The sequence below is a fragment of the Labeo rohita genome, chromosome 16 (assembly GCF_022985175.1).
Source record: "Labeo rohita strain BAU-BD-2019 chromosome 16, IGBB_LRoh.1.0, whole genome shotgun sequence".
Lineage (NCBI taxonomy): Eukaryota > Metazoa > Chordata > Actinopteri > Cypriniformes > Cyprinidae > Labeo > Labeo rohita.
Genome location: NC_066884.1, coordinates 17428172 through 17442098, shown reverse-complemented (window position 1 = coordinate 17442098; position 13927 = coordinate 17428172). Strand labels below are relative to the sequence as shown.

The window sequence follows — 13927 nt, the reverse complement described above, 5'->3', positions numbered from 1 at the left end:
AACTACGGGAACTGGAGTTCCGGGTTTTCAGGAATTGTGGGAAGTGTAGTTTCACACTTGGACTTGTGTCGTTAAGTCAACTAGGATTTGTTTATTAAAAAACTACAAATCCCTTTAAAGACCGTATGGGAAAATGTGGCTTATGGTATTTGTAGTTTTATTTACCTACGTGCCCAGATGTGTTTGCGGTCTCAAGATATTTTGGAGTATCATTGACCAAGAGCGAGACTTAAGTCCCGAAAAGTATGAAAAGTTGCAGTGCGTTGGGAAAGTTTGTGATGTTTAATATCAGAGATGGAAGTATCAGATTAATTGTGTTTCACCTTGAATGTGGTAAGTTGCATCATCGTTTCCCAAACTGTATAACGGGGATTTTATAGTATTTAGCAATCAAGCTACATGCAAACACATTCAAAGTTATACATTAATTATTATATGAATCACTGACACAGTCATTTGTTGTAGTTTGAAGGATTACGGCAGTTATGTAACTATGTTTGCATTTGTTGAAATTGTTGTTTAATTATTTGCAGCTTGGACACAAAGCGTTTATGAACATGTCAGTGATTTCTGCAGCTGATTCATATACTTTACTTTGTTTTAGTGATTTATCTACCAATCCAAACCCACCACGTACAACCTAAATAAACGAACTATCAACACAGTTATTAGTTAGTTTGAAAAAAAAAAAAAAGTGTATGAGCTGGTAAAATCATGAAAATTTAGTTGTGCAGTTTTTGATTCTGGTTGTTTAATTTATGTATATGACACAAAAAATCACAAATATCTTTAAAAGTGTATCTCCTAAGAAAAAGACCCAGTTTAGAGTTTCAGAAATAAGCTCTACAATATCTCAAATTGAGATCTCATAGCTGAGATTTGCTAAGGTACCAACGTTTGAGATATCACTATAAACTGAAACAAATAATTTCGTTTAATTTCTCATTAAGGTCTGATTTGTGCCTGTTGTGATTTCTTTTAATTCTTTTTAAAGGAAACGTGAGATAACATTTATATTTAAATGACACACAACAGAGAACTTACATTACATTATTTTACTGCATATGTTTCAAACATGGTGTGCATCAAAAGAGCAGAATGTTTAAATAAAAATAAATATGGCTGTTGAGATTTATATTAATCTTATCATATAATGTTGCATAGCTGTAATAGTTAAAAAAAAAATCAATAGTCAATGTGGGCTTTAGTTTCATGCATTTTTACTGTTTCTTGTAAGACTCCTGGGTTGTCTGACCGTTTTTTTGTCAGTACACTCCTGTTAGTCGTCCTTGGCATAGAGCACTGGTAATGTTTGGCACAGTAGGTCAGAGCAGGTGGTTTGTGCTCTGTGTGAGTGATCCGCTCTCTCTCCTGCAGAACACTAGATCAGAGCTGCCAGGGGGATCTGCAGCTACGCCAAGCCCAGCAAGGCTTCACTTAGCTGGGTAACATCTGCTGAGGCCTCCCCTGCCTCCTGGACTTCACCATGGTAAGAATAAGAAACCAAGAACTGTATCCTGGATTTAGAAGAGATTATGAGTATTGCGTTATATATTAAGAGTTTTATAAGTATACTTTTTTTGTCATATAATTATTGACATAATAGCTTTGTTAATTTTATAAATAAGAAACTTTGCTGAAACTAGCTTGCACATAGCCCACACATTAATCTCTTTAGAGATTTCTGAGCTAAAAATGACTCTCTTTAACAAGATCTATTTCACACAGTAAAATAGCAGGCGTGAATGTAAAAGCTGTTAATTAAAAGGTATACCGGTCCGGAACCTGTATATACACACACACACAAACTTTTTTTTTACATGACAAAAAATTGTGGTTAGTAACGTAATCCATTACATTACACATTTTAGGTAATATAATGAGATTACTTTTTGATTACTTTTAGATTACATTTGACCTAACTTGTTTACCACATTGATTTAAATAGCATAATCATGTACCATATTGATATAAAAATACAAAGAGAAAGAAAATATATTCAATTATATAAATATTACATTAAGGTTTACCAAATGTGGGGTTTGTAAAGGAACTGCAGGGCAAGCTAATAATTAAATCATTAAAAAATGCACAATTAAAATAAATAATTTTAAAATACCACCAATTAAAATAAAACACTTACTAAAAAGATGAAATGTAATCAATAAAAAAGTAACTGTAATTTGACTACGAGTATTAAAAATGTAGTTTAATGTAAATACGAGTACTTAATTTTTGGAATATATATATAGTGTTGGGAGTAACGCATTACAAGTAACACGAGTTACGTAATCAGATTACTTTTTTCAATTAACTAGAAAATTAACACATTACTTTTTAATTAACAAGAAAAAATCTGAGTTACTTTTTCAAATAAGTTACTTTGTTTTCCCATTTATTGACTGACAAGTCTCCTGTCCTCATTTTGAGAAGTACAGAAGCGTAAACATGATGAATATGACGCAAACCTGCAGTAATTAAAATGTTAAATAACATAAATATACTTTATTCACATTTTATTAACCAATATTTTTGCTGCTGACCTGTGATGATCAAGTTCAACCATACTAATAAGAAAAATGACATAATCGAATTGTTTTTTTTATTGCTGAAAAGTGTTGAACTTTTTTCTCCTGCATTCTACAGATGTGAATTTACTTTTTCTTCAGCCTGAGGCTATTCATTTCACTTTTTGATATAAAAGGACTTTTACATTTGCTAAAAATTGAAATTTTTATATTAAAAACAAACAATCAAACCCTGCCCAGAATTAAAAAAAATAACGCAAAAGTAATGCAAAAATTAATGTAACGCATTACTTTCCATAAAAAGTAACTAAGTAACGGAATTAGTTACTTTTTTGGGGAATAACACAATATTGTATATCTGTGCAATATCTGTGTTTGGAAGGTTACTTTGGAAATGTCATAGGTTAACAGATTGCTTATTACAATTTAAAATGTAATAAGTAGTGTAACTTTTCAATTACTTTATTAAAGTAATGTAACATTACATTTGATTACTTTTTGATTACTTTTCTAAATTTCTAATATTTTCAACTGTTAATCATTTTGAAACATTGAGGCAGAGTTAACCTTACAGTAGCACTAAACACTGATTACTGTCAGACTTTTAAAATCCTTTATCACTTTAATTAAAATTATAATAAGTAAGGGATAATATACATCTTTACTTTGCGATAACAATTGGCTGGATGTACATTATCCCACTGATTACACAGCTTATTACAAAATATTAAATAATTAGACATGAAACACTGATCAGACTTGAAATATTTGAAAGCTTCCATGAAGAAATTAAGTCGCCGACTTAAGTTGCCTGGATGTGTTATTAGCTTTTACCAGTTGTTATCGGGGAATAACATACCTTGGAATGTCATGACTGACCAATCAGAGTCAAGTATTCCACAGAGCCATGTAATAATTTAATTTAAAGCACAACCACCACAAATTCAGACTTAACACCTCTTATTTACTCTGAGGTTAAATACTGATTTAAAATCATAACAAGAAATACTTTAATAGCTATGATACTGGTTTTAAAATAAAACGTTTGCATGTTTTTAAGACAGGAAACACTGGCATCTAATAATGCCTTGGAAAAAAACAATCTTAAAAAATAAAGTATATGCATAAACCCAATCATCTCATTCTGGTCGAGGCTGCTTTAAATGCAAATGAGCTCTGCTCGCCCCGCCCCTCTCTTCTCTCTGTGGAATGACGAGCCTGTTTACTTTAGCCGCTTTTATCTGCTAAACTTGCTATCTAGCACTTTATTAGGTAAGGCGATCGCAAAGATTTATAAAAAAAAAAACCCTTGTACTCACTTCTGCTGTAAGTGAAGCTGGATCATGAATGATATATGTAGATCGGGAGGCGCATTCCCTTCACAAACAAACGTAATCTACTACTTCTTCAGCTGCTCAGATGTCGGAAGTAAATGACGACCACTACGTTCATTATTACATCCAGCAACACAACACCTCAATCGCTCAATCAGAGATATTCTTGTCTAACTTACATCCCTACTCCGGCAACGAAACAAAGAGGGCGGACTGCTACAGCTCATCTGAGGTAAAACGCTCATGTCAATCAACTATCGTGGGAGTGGCCTCTGTCGGTGTGACGCCACAATGACAGGCATCTGAGAATGGCTCGATTTGAAAAAGGGGATATTATTTTTTCAGATTAATTAAAAACCACTGCATGGATTTTTATCATTATAGGGTATATTTGTACATACACTGCCAACACACATTAATGTTCAAACAACATGTAAAAGTGAACTTAGCATCCGATGACCCCTTTAAGAAAGTAAAAATGTGCACAGTCTCCTGAGAGGGCTAGGTTTAAGTGTAGGGTTTGTGTAGGGCGATAGAAAATATGGTTTTGTACAGTATAAAAACCATTATGCCTATGGAATGTACGCATAAAACATGGAAACATTACGTGTGTGTGTGTGTGGAAAAAAAAAAAAATTCAGATGTAACCCCATTTGTAATCATTAACATTTTTAAAAGTAACTGTAATTTAATTACACATTTTTTCTCAGTAACTGTAATTAATTGCAGTTACATTTATTTTGTAATTAAATTACGTAATTCCGTTGCATGTAACTAGTTACTCCCCAACACTGATTGTAAAGCATTACTTAGAAATAAAATAGAACAGAATAGAATAGAGTTGCCACTGAACTCGGGTGGTGACAGGACATCTGACAGATTCTGGCCACTTTAGTCTGACCCTTCTGGGCCTTTACCCTCAGCATGTACAGTATGAATGAGAACAATCTGTTCAGTAGCCTCCATGTTGAATGTGACCCTTATATTAATATTTAATGAAGTGAAGGGTAAGTGAATGTTTCTGAGGGAGGCTTGGCTCTCTCCAGGGTTAAGTGAGCTGTTAATAATTGATGATGTGCTGATTTTTTATGGTTCTTTGAGCGTGTTAATAGAATAATGTACTTACTGACTGCACGGATAGAATAATGCAGTTAACGTGTGTGTTTTGCAAATAATGTAATTAGCATGTGTTCAAGGGGTCATCGCTGAGGGAGACAGCACTCAGATACACACATCTACATGAGGGACCGCAGTATGTGTCGGTCATTGCTTTCTAACCTTATAAACACCCAACTGATTCAAATCTTGTTTCATCTTTTTCATTTCCGCTGTCTCTCTCTCCTCTTCTCTTTCCCCCCCTCTCTCGCTCTCATTGATTTTCTGTTTGTTTTTCAATCACATTATTTCCCGCGCACAGCGGTGTAGCCAGCGGCTAAATGGCCCCTCTCCTACTAATTGGACGTTTAATTAGATCACAGATTTGGCCCAATTAGTCGCTGTAGGGAGGAGAGGGGATAGCCTGGGGGTCCGTGTGTGTCTTTGCGTGCGTGTTTATGTGAGTAGATGGTGAAGAGAGAAAGCGAGGAACGGAGATACAGAGAAGGGGGAGCGAGAGCGAAAGGATGGGAGGGTGGAAAAGAGATATCTCTCTCTAGGCTGCCTCATTAGAGATGTCAAAAAGGGTCTGCCATAATACTTCCCCCTCACTATGAGTCTGGCCCCAAGAGACCTATCAGAGCAACCCGGCCCAAGTGTGCTTCGGGGACTCAGACCGTGCCGTCTCTCAGTCTGAGGATCAGTTCAAATCGCTGCTGTCCTACCTGAGAGAGCCACAACCAGCCTCAGTTTATCAGTGACTAATGTCATACCTTCATGAAAACAGAGCAAGGGCGGATTCTTTGAGATGGCACTGAGTTTTTTGTGCTTAAAATACAAATTATTGTGCCAAATAACATTTTCAGCATAACATTTTCAGTCTATAAATTTGAAGATGAGGGTAAATTTAACTTGTTTTGTCTTCTGGGAAACACGTAACTATCTTCTGTAGCTTCCGAAGAGCAGTACTAAATGAAAAAATATGATATTTAGTCAAAATAAGAACAATTTACGTATCTTCATTCTGTTCAAAAGTTTTCACCCCCCGACTCTTAATGCATAGGTTTCCGTCTGAAACATCAGTGAGTGTTTGAACCTTCTGTAATAGTTGCGTATGAGTCCCTCAGTGTGAAAAGATGGATCTCAAAATTAGTCATTGTTGGAAAGGGTTTAAATACACAAATATGCTGAAAAAACAAATAATTTGTAGGACCTGAAGGATTTTTTTTTGAAGAACAGCTGGCAGTTTAACTGCTCTGGACAAACAAGGGACTCATGAACAACTATCATTAAACGAACACAGCTGGGATCATTCAGGTAACAACACAGTACTAAAAATCAAGCGTATGTAAACTTTTGAACATGGTCATTTTTATAAATTAAACTATAATTTTCTCTTGTGGGCTAGATGTAAATGTCTATTATGTGAAATATCTTATTCAGGTCAGTACTAAATAAAAAATAACATACATTTCCCCTCATATTTTGGTAAAATAATTAACATTTTGCAGATTCTGCAAGGTGTATGTAAACTTTTGACCTCAACTGTATGTATAACTCAATATTTTAACTAATTGCAAAAGCTGAATAATCAAAGTCTACTGATTAATCAGTGAAATAATCAATGATTAGTCAATTAATTGTTCTAATAATCGTTAATCGATTATCAAGATAATTGTTTGTTGCTGCCCTAGAATCTGTTTATTGTAGAATGTGACTGAACAATACAACCCAATGCAGACAATTCTGCTATGATTTAAAAGGATAGTTCACCCCAAAATGAAAATTCTGTCTCAACCTCATGTTTTTCCAAACCCGTAAAACCTTTATCTTAATCTTTGTGTTTTAATTTGTGTTCCAAAGATGAACAAAGGTCTTTCGGCTTTGGAACGATGTGAGGGTGAGTAATTAATGAAAAATGTTCATTTTTTGAATGAAATAACCATTTAATGCCAGTACTGAATAGAAAGTAGTACATGTTTGTTATGTAAATGTTATAACATTTTAATGCACTGACATAGTAGTACATGTTTGTTATGTAAATGTTATAACATTTTAATGCACTGACATCTTTTCAACACTTATTGCCACTTACTTTTATGTGTCACGCTTGTTAGACAGTGTGTATTATTTAATAGCACGTATGTTTTTGTTGTGACTGACACCTTTGGAACTACATAATTGCATTACATCGCCCATTGGAAGCCACACCTCCTTCACCGGAGGGGCTCATTTGTCGCTCGGCATTATGGGAGACCACGACTAATGAGACACAAGGTGATCATGTCAGTCAAGACACACTACGGATGGCATCCGCAGGGATGCTTGCATGCATCCACAGCATGCAGCCCTTTCTCCTTGGAGAAAGTATGGAGGATTTGCCCTCTGGGCATTAGATGAAAGGACCGATGTCTCTCAGCGAGATACTTAGAAGAGATTTGAAAAAAGAAAAAAGGCTATGTTTTTGGAAAGCGAGATTATGATGTGAATCATACAGATCTGCTATTGCAATGCCAGACACTGCTTTACTGACAAATGCACACACAGCTCAACTTCTGACCCTGTGGTTTGTTCTTCATTATTCTTTCTTTTTTCTTCTTTTCTGTCTTCCTAAATCCTGACTCAGCTGGTTGTTCAATAAGATGCTGGTGGGGAGTCATTTGGCTGGGCTAGACAAGCTGGATACTTGCCCACACACAAACACACACACATTTAAGATGAAGTGCTCTCCTTTTTGTGCACATTGCATGAATCCCTAATGCGTTCCAGAGTTTCAATGGAAAAATGTGATCTAAAGTCTAAATCAGTGTTATTTTGTGTCTCTATGACACATATTTATTTACTTTGCCTGAAACTTTAGCATTTCAGTAAGGTAAAAACAGTACACATAACTGAATATTTTTGGAATTATTATTGGTTTAAATGCTATTTAATTGAATTATTAGCTATTTGAGGTGATTTGCGCTTAAAGGAGAAGTCCATCAGTAGAAGAACAACAATTCACTGATAATTTACTCACCCCCTTGTCATCCAAGATGTTCACGTCTTTCTGTCTTCAGTCGTAAAGAAATTATGGTTTTTGAGGAAAACATTTCAGGATTTTTCTTCATATAATGAACATCAATTGTGCCCCCAATTTTGAACTTCCAAAATGTAGTTTAAATGCAGCTTCAAAAGGCTCTAAACGATCCCAGCCGAGGAAGAAGGGTCTTATCTAACGAAACGATCAGTCATTTTTTTCGGAAAATAAAAATTAGTATACTTTTTAAGCAAAAAAGCTCGTGTAGCACAGGTTTTGGCATGCGCGTTCACGACGCTACGTACTATTGAATCATGTCGAAAGGTCACGCCGAATGTAGGGGAAACTACAGAACTACTGTTTACAAAGCGAACGCGCAAAGACTAAGAAAGTGCAAGTAAGTCAAACGCTGTTTACAAACAAAAAAGCACAATGTGTCGAACGATTCTGAAGTTGTAGGAGAAAATAAGATGGAGTTTTTCGCCATACTCTACCTTTTTTAGCCGGAGTACACAGACGATGAACTTAGACGTGATTCGTAGTAGTGATGGGAATTTCAGATCATTTTACAGACTCTGACCTTTGAGTTTCGTTCAGCAAAATGAACAAATCTATTTTCAAGTAATTTCGTTCATTTTAGCAAAATCGGAGTCACGTGACAGCCCCATAAGATGAACGAACGACTTGAAAAACCCGAAGACTCGAAACAGGTGAACTAATTCCAGTACAGAACCTAATAGGATGTTGCGCATGCGCGACTAAACGAATCACTCCCCGAGACGACTCGTTCTTCACGAGTCACATTAAAGATTCGTTCAAGATTCGTTTCTTCCTCGGCTAGGATCGTTTAGAGCCCTTTGAAGCTGCATTTAAACTACATTTTGGAAGTTCAAAATTGGGGGCACCATTGAAGTCCATTATATGAAGAAAAATGCTGAAATGCTTTCCTAAAAAACATAATTTCTTTACGACTGAAGACAGAAAGACATGAACATCTTGGATGACAAGGGGGTGAGTAAATTATTTGTAAATTGTTGTTCTGGAAGTAGACTTCTCCTTTAATTTCGAAGGTGTAATAATCTACAATAGCAAAGATTGTTAATTTAATTAGTCAAAAATGAGTATGCACCATTTAAATGATTATCAATATGCCACTAAAATTTTTCATTTGATTTAAAAACATATTAACATGTTGAAAATTACCAGCTTCTTATTAACAAAGTCTGAATCCCTTTTATTTTATGTTTGAGAGAAACTCGTTTGATTTGTACGCCAGGCATTTTTGTTGTTAAGCCCCATGTATGTGTGCGTCCTAGTCTGGAGGAAATTGAGGAAAGCTTGTGGTCGATATGAGCGAAGCCTCCATAAAAACCTTCTCTCACGGAAAATCACTTCCCACGCGATCACGTACGCACACACACTTGCGCAGTCGGACGCAAACACGCTCGAAAGTACTCGCACAGATAGAGTTCTTCCCTCACACGCGCACCTTTCTCAAGGCATCCCCCTGCTGTCTTTTTTCCACATCGTGATTCCAAAAGCAGACTGTGAGTGTGTGTGTTTTTTGGGATGTCTGATTTCCTTCGTTAAACTATGTGGAGTCATATAAAGCTGAATTATAGTGTATCAGAGAGCATTTAAAGGCTTTAATCAGAACATACACACACAAGCACACATGCTACTGAAGTAGTTGTAACTCTTAGTAGTTTTATGAGTCTGCATTAACTAACCCCAATTACCCTCTCATGAGGTGCGTGAGAACAGAGCGGCTAATTAGTTGTGTGTGTGTGACGGGAAAGAATAGCAAGGAAAAAGAGAATTGCATGAATGGGTTATAGCGCTCATTGAAAAAGTCATTTCTGCGGTCATAAACACGCTTCACACACATTTAGTGTGGGTTTGTGTACGTAATTGATTTTTTTTTTAAACTCTCTTGCAATATTGATGAGCATGAATAAGAGATGAGTTGGGCAGGGTGTGTCCCAGTGGGGGATTTGCGCCCTCCCTGCTACTTCCTGTCTGAGGATTACCCAGCATTCCGGCTGAACCGCTGCGAGTGGATGTAATGGCTGGTTTGGTCACCATACAAAGCTCATTTCAGAAAGAGTCAGTTTAAATTCTAGGCCTCTAATCTTGATGTTTGCCCTCTGAGTGAGCACACTGCATGACCGCTAGTGTGTATGTGTACAGATTTATATGGTTTATGAGGACAAAAATGTGTATGACGACAAGTATTATAACGTGACCATAGTTTATGAGGACACTTCCTGTGTCCTCGTAAACCTAATGGCTTGAAAAACATACTAAACTGTTTTTTTTTTTTTTTGTGTGAAAATTTGAAATTGCAGAAAGTTTTCTGTGAGGGGTAGGTTTATGGGCAGGGATAGAAAATACACACTGTACAGTATAAAAAGCATTATGCTTATGGAGAGTCCCTGTAAATCACATATACTAACATGTTTATGTATGTGTATGTGCACCAGGCGATGCTGCTCCCCCAGAATCCATCTCAGGTGCATGCGGCTGCTGTGAATGGAGACAAAAACACCTTACAGAGACTGATCACAGGTATCACACATATGCTCAAAATGCTCCATGCTTTTCGCTTTGTATTCCATGCGTATGATATATGTGACTTTGGACCACAAAACCAGTCATAACAGTCAATTTTTTAAAATTGAGATTTATACATCATGTGAAAGCTACTGACGGTTAGGATTGGACAATATTTGACCGAGATACAACTATTTGAAAATATGAAATCTGAGGGTGCAAAAAATCTAAATATTGATAAAATCGCCTTTAAAGTTGTCCAAATTAAGTTCTTAGCAATGCATATTACTAATGAAGTTTTGATATATTTACGCTAGGAAATTTACAAAATATCTTCATGGAACATGATCTTTACTTAATATCCTAATGATTTTTGGCATAAAAGAAAAATCAATAATTTTGGCGCATACAAATTTTTTTTTTTTTTTTTTTTTTTGTGGCTATTGCTACAAATATACCCATGCTACTTGGTTTTGTGGTCCAGGGTCACAAATTTTAAAGAAAAACGCACCACCGTTTAAAGTTTTGTGATCGGTAAGATTTTTTTTTATGTTTTAAAATTAAGTTTCGGTAACAGGTTCATTAGTTAACATTAGTTAACTACCATTAAATGAGAAGTCCACTTCCAGAACAATAATTTACAAATAATTTACTCACCCCCTTGTCATCCAAGATGTTCATGTCTTTCTGTCTTCAGTTGTAAAGAAATTATGTTTTTTGAGGAAAACGTTTCCGGATGTTTCTGCATATAATGGACTTCATTGGTGCCCTGAATTTGAACTTCCAAAATGCAGTTTAAATGCAGCTTCAAAGGGCTCCATATTGAACGAATCTTTAATGTGACTCGGGAAGATCGAGTCATCTTGTGGAGTGATTCGTTCAGTTGCGCAACATCCTATTAGGTTCTGTACGGGAATTAGTTCACCTGTTTCGAGTCTTCGGGTTTTTCGAGTCATTCGTTCATCTTATGGGGCTGACACGTGATGCTGATTTTGATAAAATGAACGAAATGACTTGAAAAAAGATTTGTTCATTTTGCTGAACGAGACTCAAAGGTCCGAGTCGGTAAAATGATCCGAACTTCCCATCACTACTACGTGTACCCCGGCTCAAAAGGCTACAGTATGTCGAAAAACTCCATGTTATTTTCTCCTACAACTTCAGAATCGTCCGACATCGTTGTACCTTTTTGTTTGTAAACCGCATTTGACTGACTTGCACTTTCTTAGCCTATGCGTGTTCACTTTGTAAACACTGGGTCTGTGGTTCCGCCTACGTTCTGCGTGACCTTTCGACATGATTCAATAGTATGTGAATGCATATCTCAGAGACTGTGCTACATAAGCTTTTGTGGTTAAAAAGTATACAAATTTATATTTTTCAAAAAAATGACAGATCGTTTCGCTAGATAAGACCCTTCTTCCTCGGCTGGGATCGTTTAGATCCCTTTGAAGCTGCATTTAAACTACATTTTGGAAGTTCAAACTCAAGGGCACCTTAGAAGTCCATTATATTGAGAAGAATCCTGAACATCTTTGATGACAAGGGGGCGAGTACATTATCTGTAATTTTTTTTTTGTTCTGGAATTGAACTACTCCTTTAATATTTAATATATCACTATGCATATTCCCTTTTGTATTAAAGAGAGATTTCAGTAACAGGTTAGGGTTGACTAGGGTGATGTATGTGTGTGTGCTTTGTGTCTGCAGCAGAGTCTCGTCTACGGGACAGTGAGGATCAGTTCGGCCGGACTCCTCTGATGTATTGTGTACTGGCCGACCGGTTGGACTGTGCAGAGGTGCTACTTAAGGCCGGCGCAGCCGTCAACAAGACTGACCACAGTCAGAGGACCGCACTGCACCTCGCAGCACAGAAGGTGACACACACACACACACACACACACACAGAGCCGTCTGTCTCTGCTGCCCCTGATTCTGACACTTATAAAGGCTTGGTGTTGTTAGGGTTTACTGCCCTCTAGTGCTTGTGTTGTTAACACATTTCTCCCAAGATTTAAATATGAGAGCGTTTGTATGTGCGTTGTTATTTTGACTTAATATACGGGACAGTCTGAATGAGACAAGAGAAGAGGATTGGAAAGGAGAGCAGAGTGGAGAGGAAAGGAGAAGAGTGTGAGGAGAGGAAGACAGGGAGGGACGGGATTGATGGGTAACACTCTGACATCTAGATCAATAAGAGCTGTAGCTTAGGGATTAACACTCTAATTGGGCTGGGAATAGAGACTGAGAACCCTGACACACACACATGAGGGCTCTCCCCAGAATGTTTTACACGGGAGCTAAGGAGGCCTGGGAGGATACTTGATGAGAGGGGAGGGCCACTCGCGCTCAGACACATTCAGAGCCTTTAGATGGATAAACAGCCGTCTCTATCTCAAACCAAGGCCTAAGAATAACGTCCCTGGGCGCCACTAAGCACCTTTTTTTTATCAGTTTATTTCATTATTGCTGGCTTTGGATGCTTTGTCATTTTTAGGAGAATGCAGATGAAATTTCAGCTGAGATAATAGGTCAATCTATTGGCAAGTAGTGCTGGATGTTTCTGGTGTTACGATGTTAAACAGATTTCTAAAAAAGAAAGTCATTGGGTAGGGACTTGGTTCTATCTATCAGCTGTTGGAGGTATACTACCAGTCAAAAGTTTTTGCACAGTAATTTTTTTTTTTTTTTTTAAGAATTCTCTTCTGCTCACCAAGCCTGCATTTATTTGATCCAAAATACAGCAAAAGCAGTAGTATTATGAAATATTTTTACTATTTAAAACTGCTTTCTATTTGAATATATTTTAAAATGTAATTTATTCCTGTGATCAAAGCCACTTTTTTAGCAGCCATTACTCCAGTCATCAGCGTCACATGACCCATCAGAAATCATTCTAATGTGCTGATTTGCTGTTCAAGAAACATGTATTATTATTACTATCAATATTTAAAACAGCTGAGTACATAGAAAGATGTACTCAATAGATATATGAATAGAATATGAATAGAAAGATCCAAAGTTCAGCAGTTATCTGAAATAAAAAGCTTGAATTGTAACATTATAGACTATACTATTCATTCATAGTGTAGATCTGAATGCTAGCTTAATGTAGAATAGAAGTGGATGAAATGATTAGAGAAGTCCAGTATATCTCATCAGAAAGAAAAGTCATTCATGTTTAATATAAGATTAAAAATGACGAGGTTAAAAAAAAAATGCACAAATTAAGAAACATATGCACGAATTAATCATTCACAATAAGATCAATAATATGCATTTACACAATTATTTACACAATTAACAATTATGAAAATAAAGTTGCAGAAATAGTCACATTTATAAAAAATAATTGCACTTATGAGAAAGTCATAATTGTGTAAAGTAAAGTTGCGGTT

At 36.3% G+C, this 13927-nt stretch overlaps 1 protein-coding gene across 2 annotated transcripts in view; it reads left to right on the top strand.

Moving 5' to 3' along the window:
• The first annotated feature begins 179 nt into the window (after positions 1-179).
• invs (inversin) overlaps positions 180-13927 on the top strand; it is a 34899-nt gene continuing 21151 nt past the window's right edge. For both annotated transcript variants that reach the window (XM_051132255.1, XM_051132256.1), the window contains exons 1-4: positions 180-333; positions 1378-1489; positions 10460-10544; positions 12240-12406. In XM_051132255.1, the coding sequence (XP_050988212.1) occupies positions 1487-1489; positions 10460-10544; positions 12240-12406 (255 nt within the window). In that variant the 5' untranslated portion in view covers positions 180-333; positions 1378-1486. The remainder of the gene's footprint in view (positions 334-1377; positions 1490-10459; positions 10545-12239; positions 12407-13927) is intronic.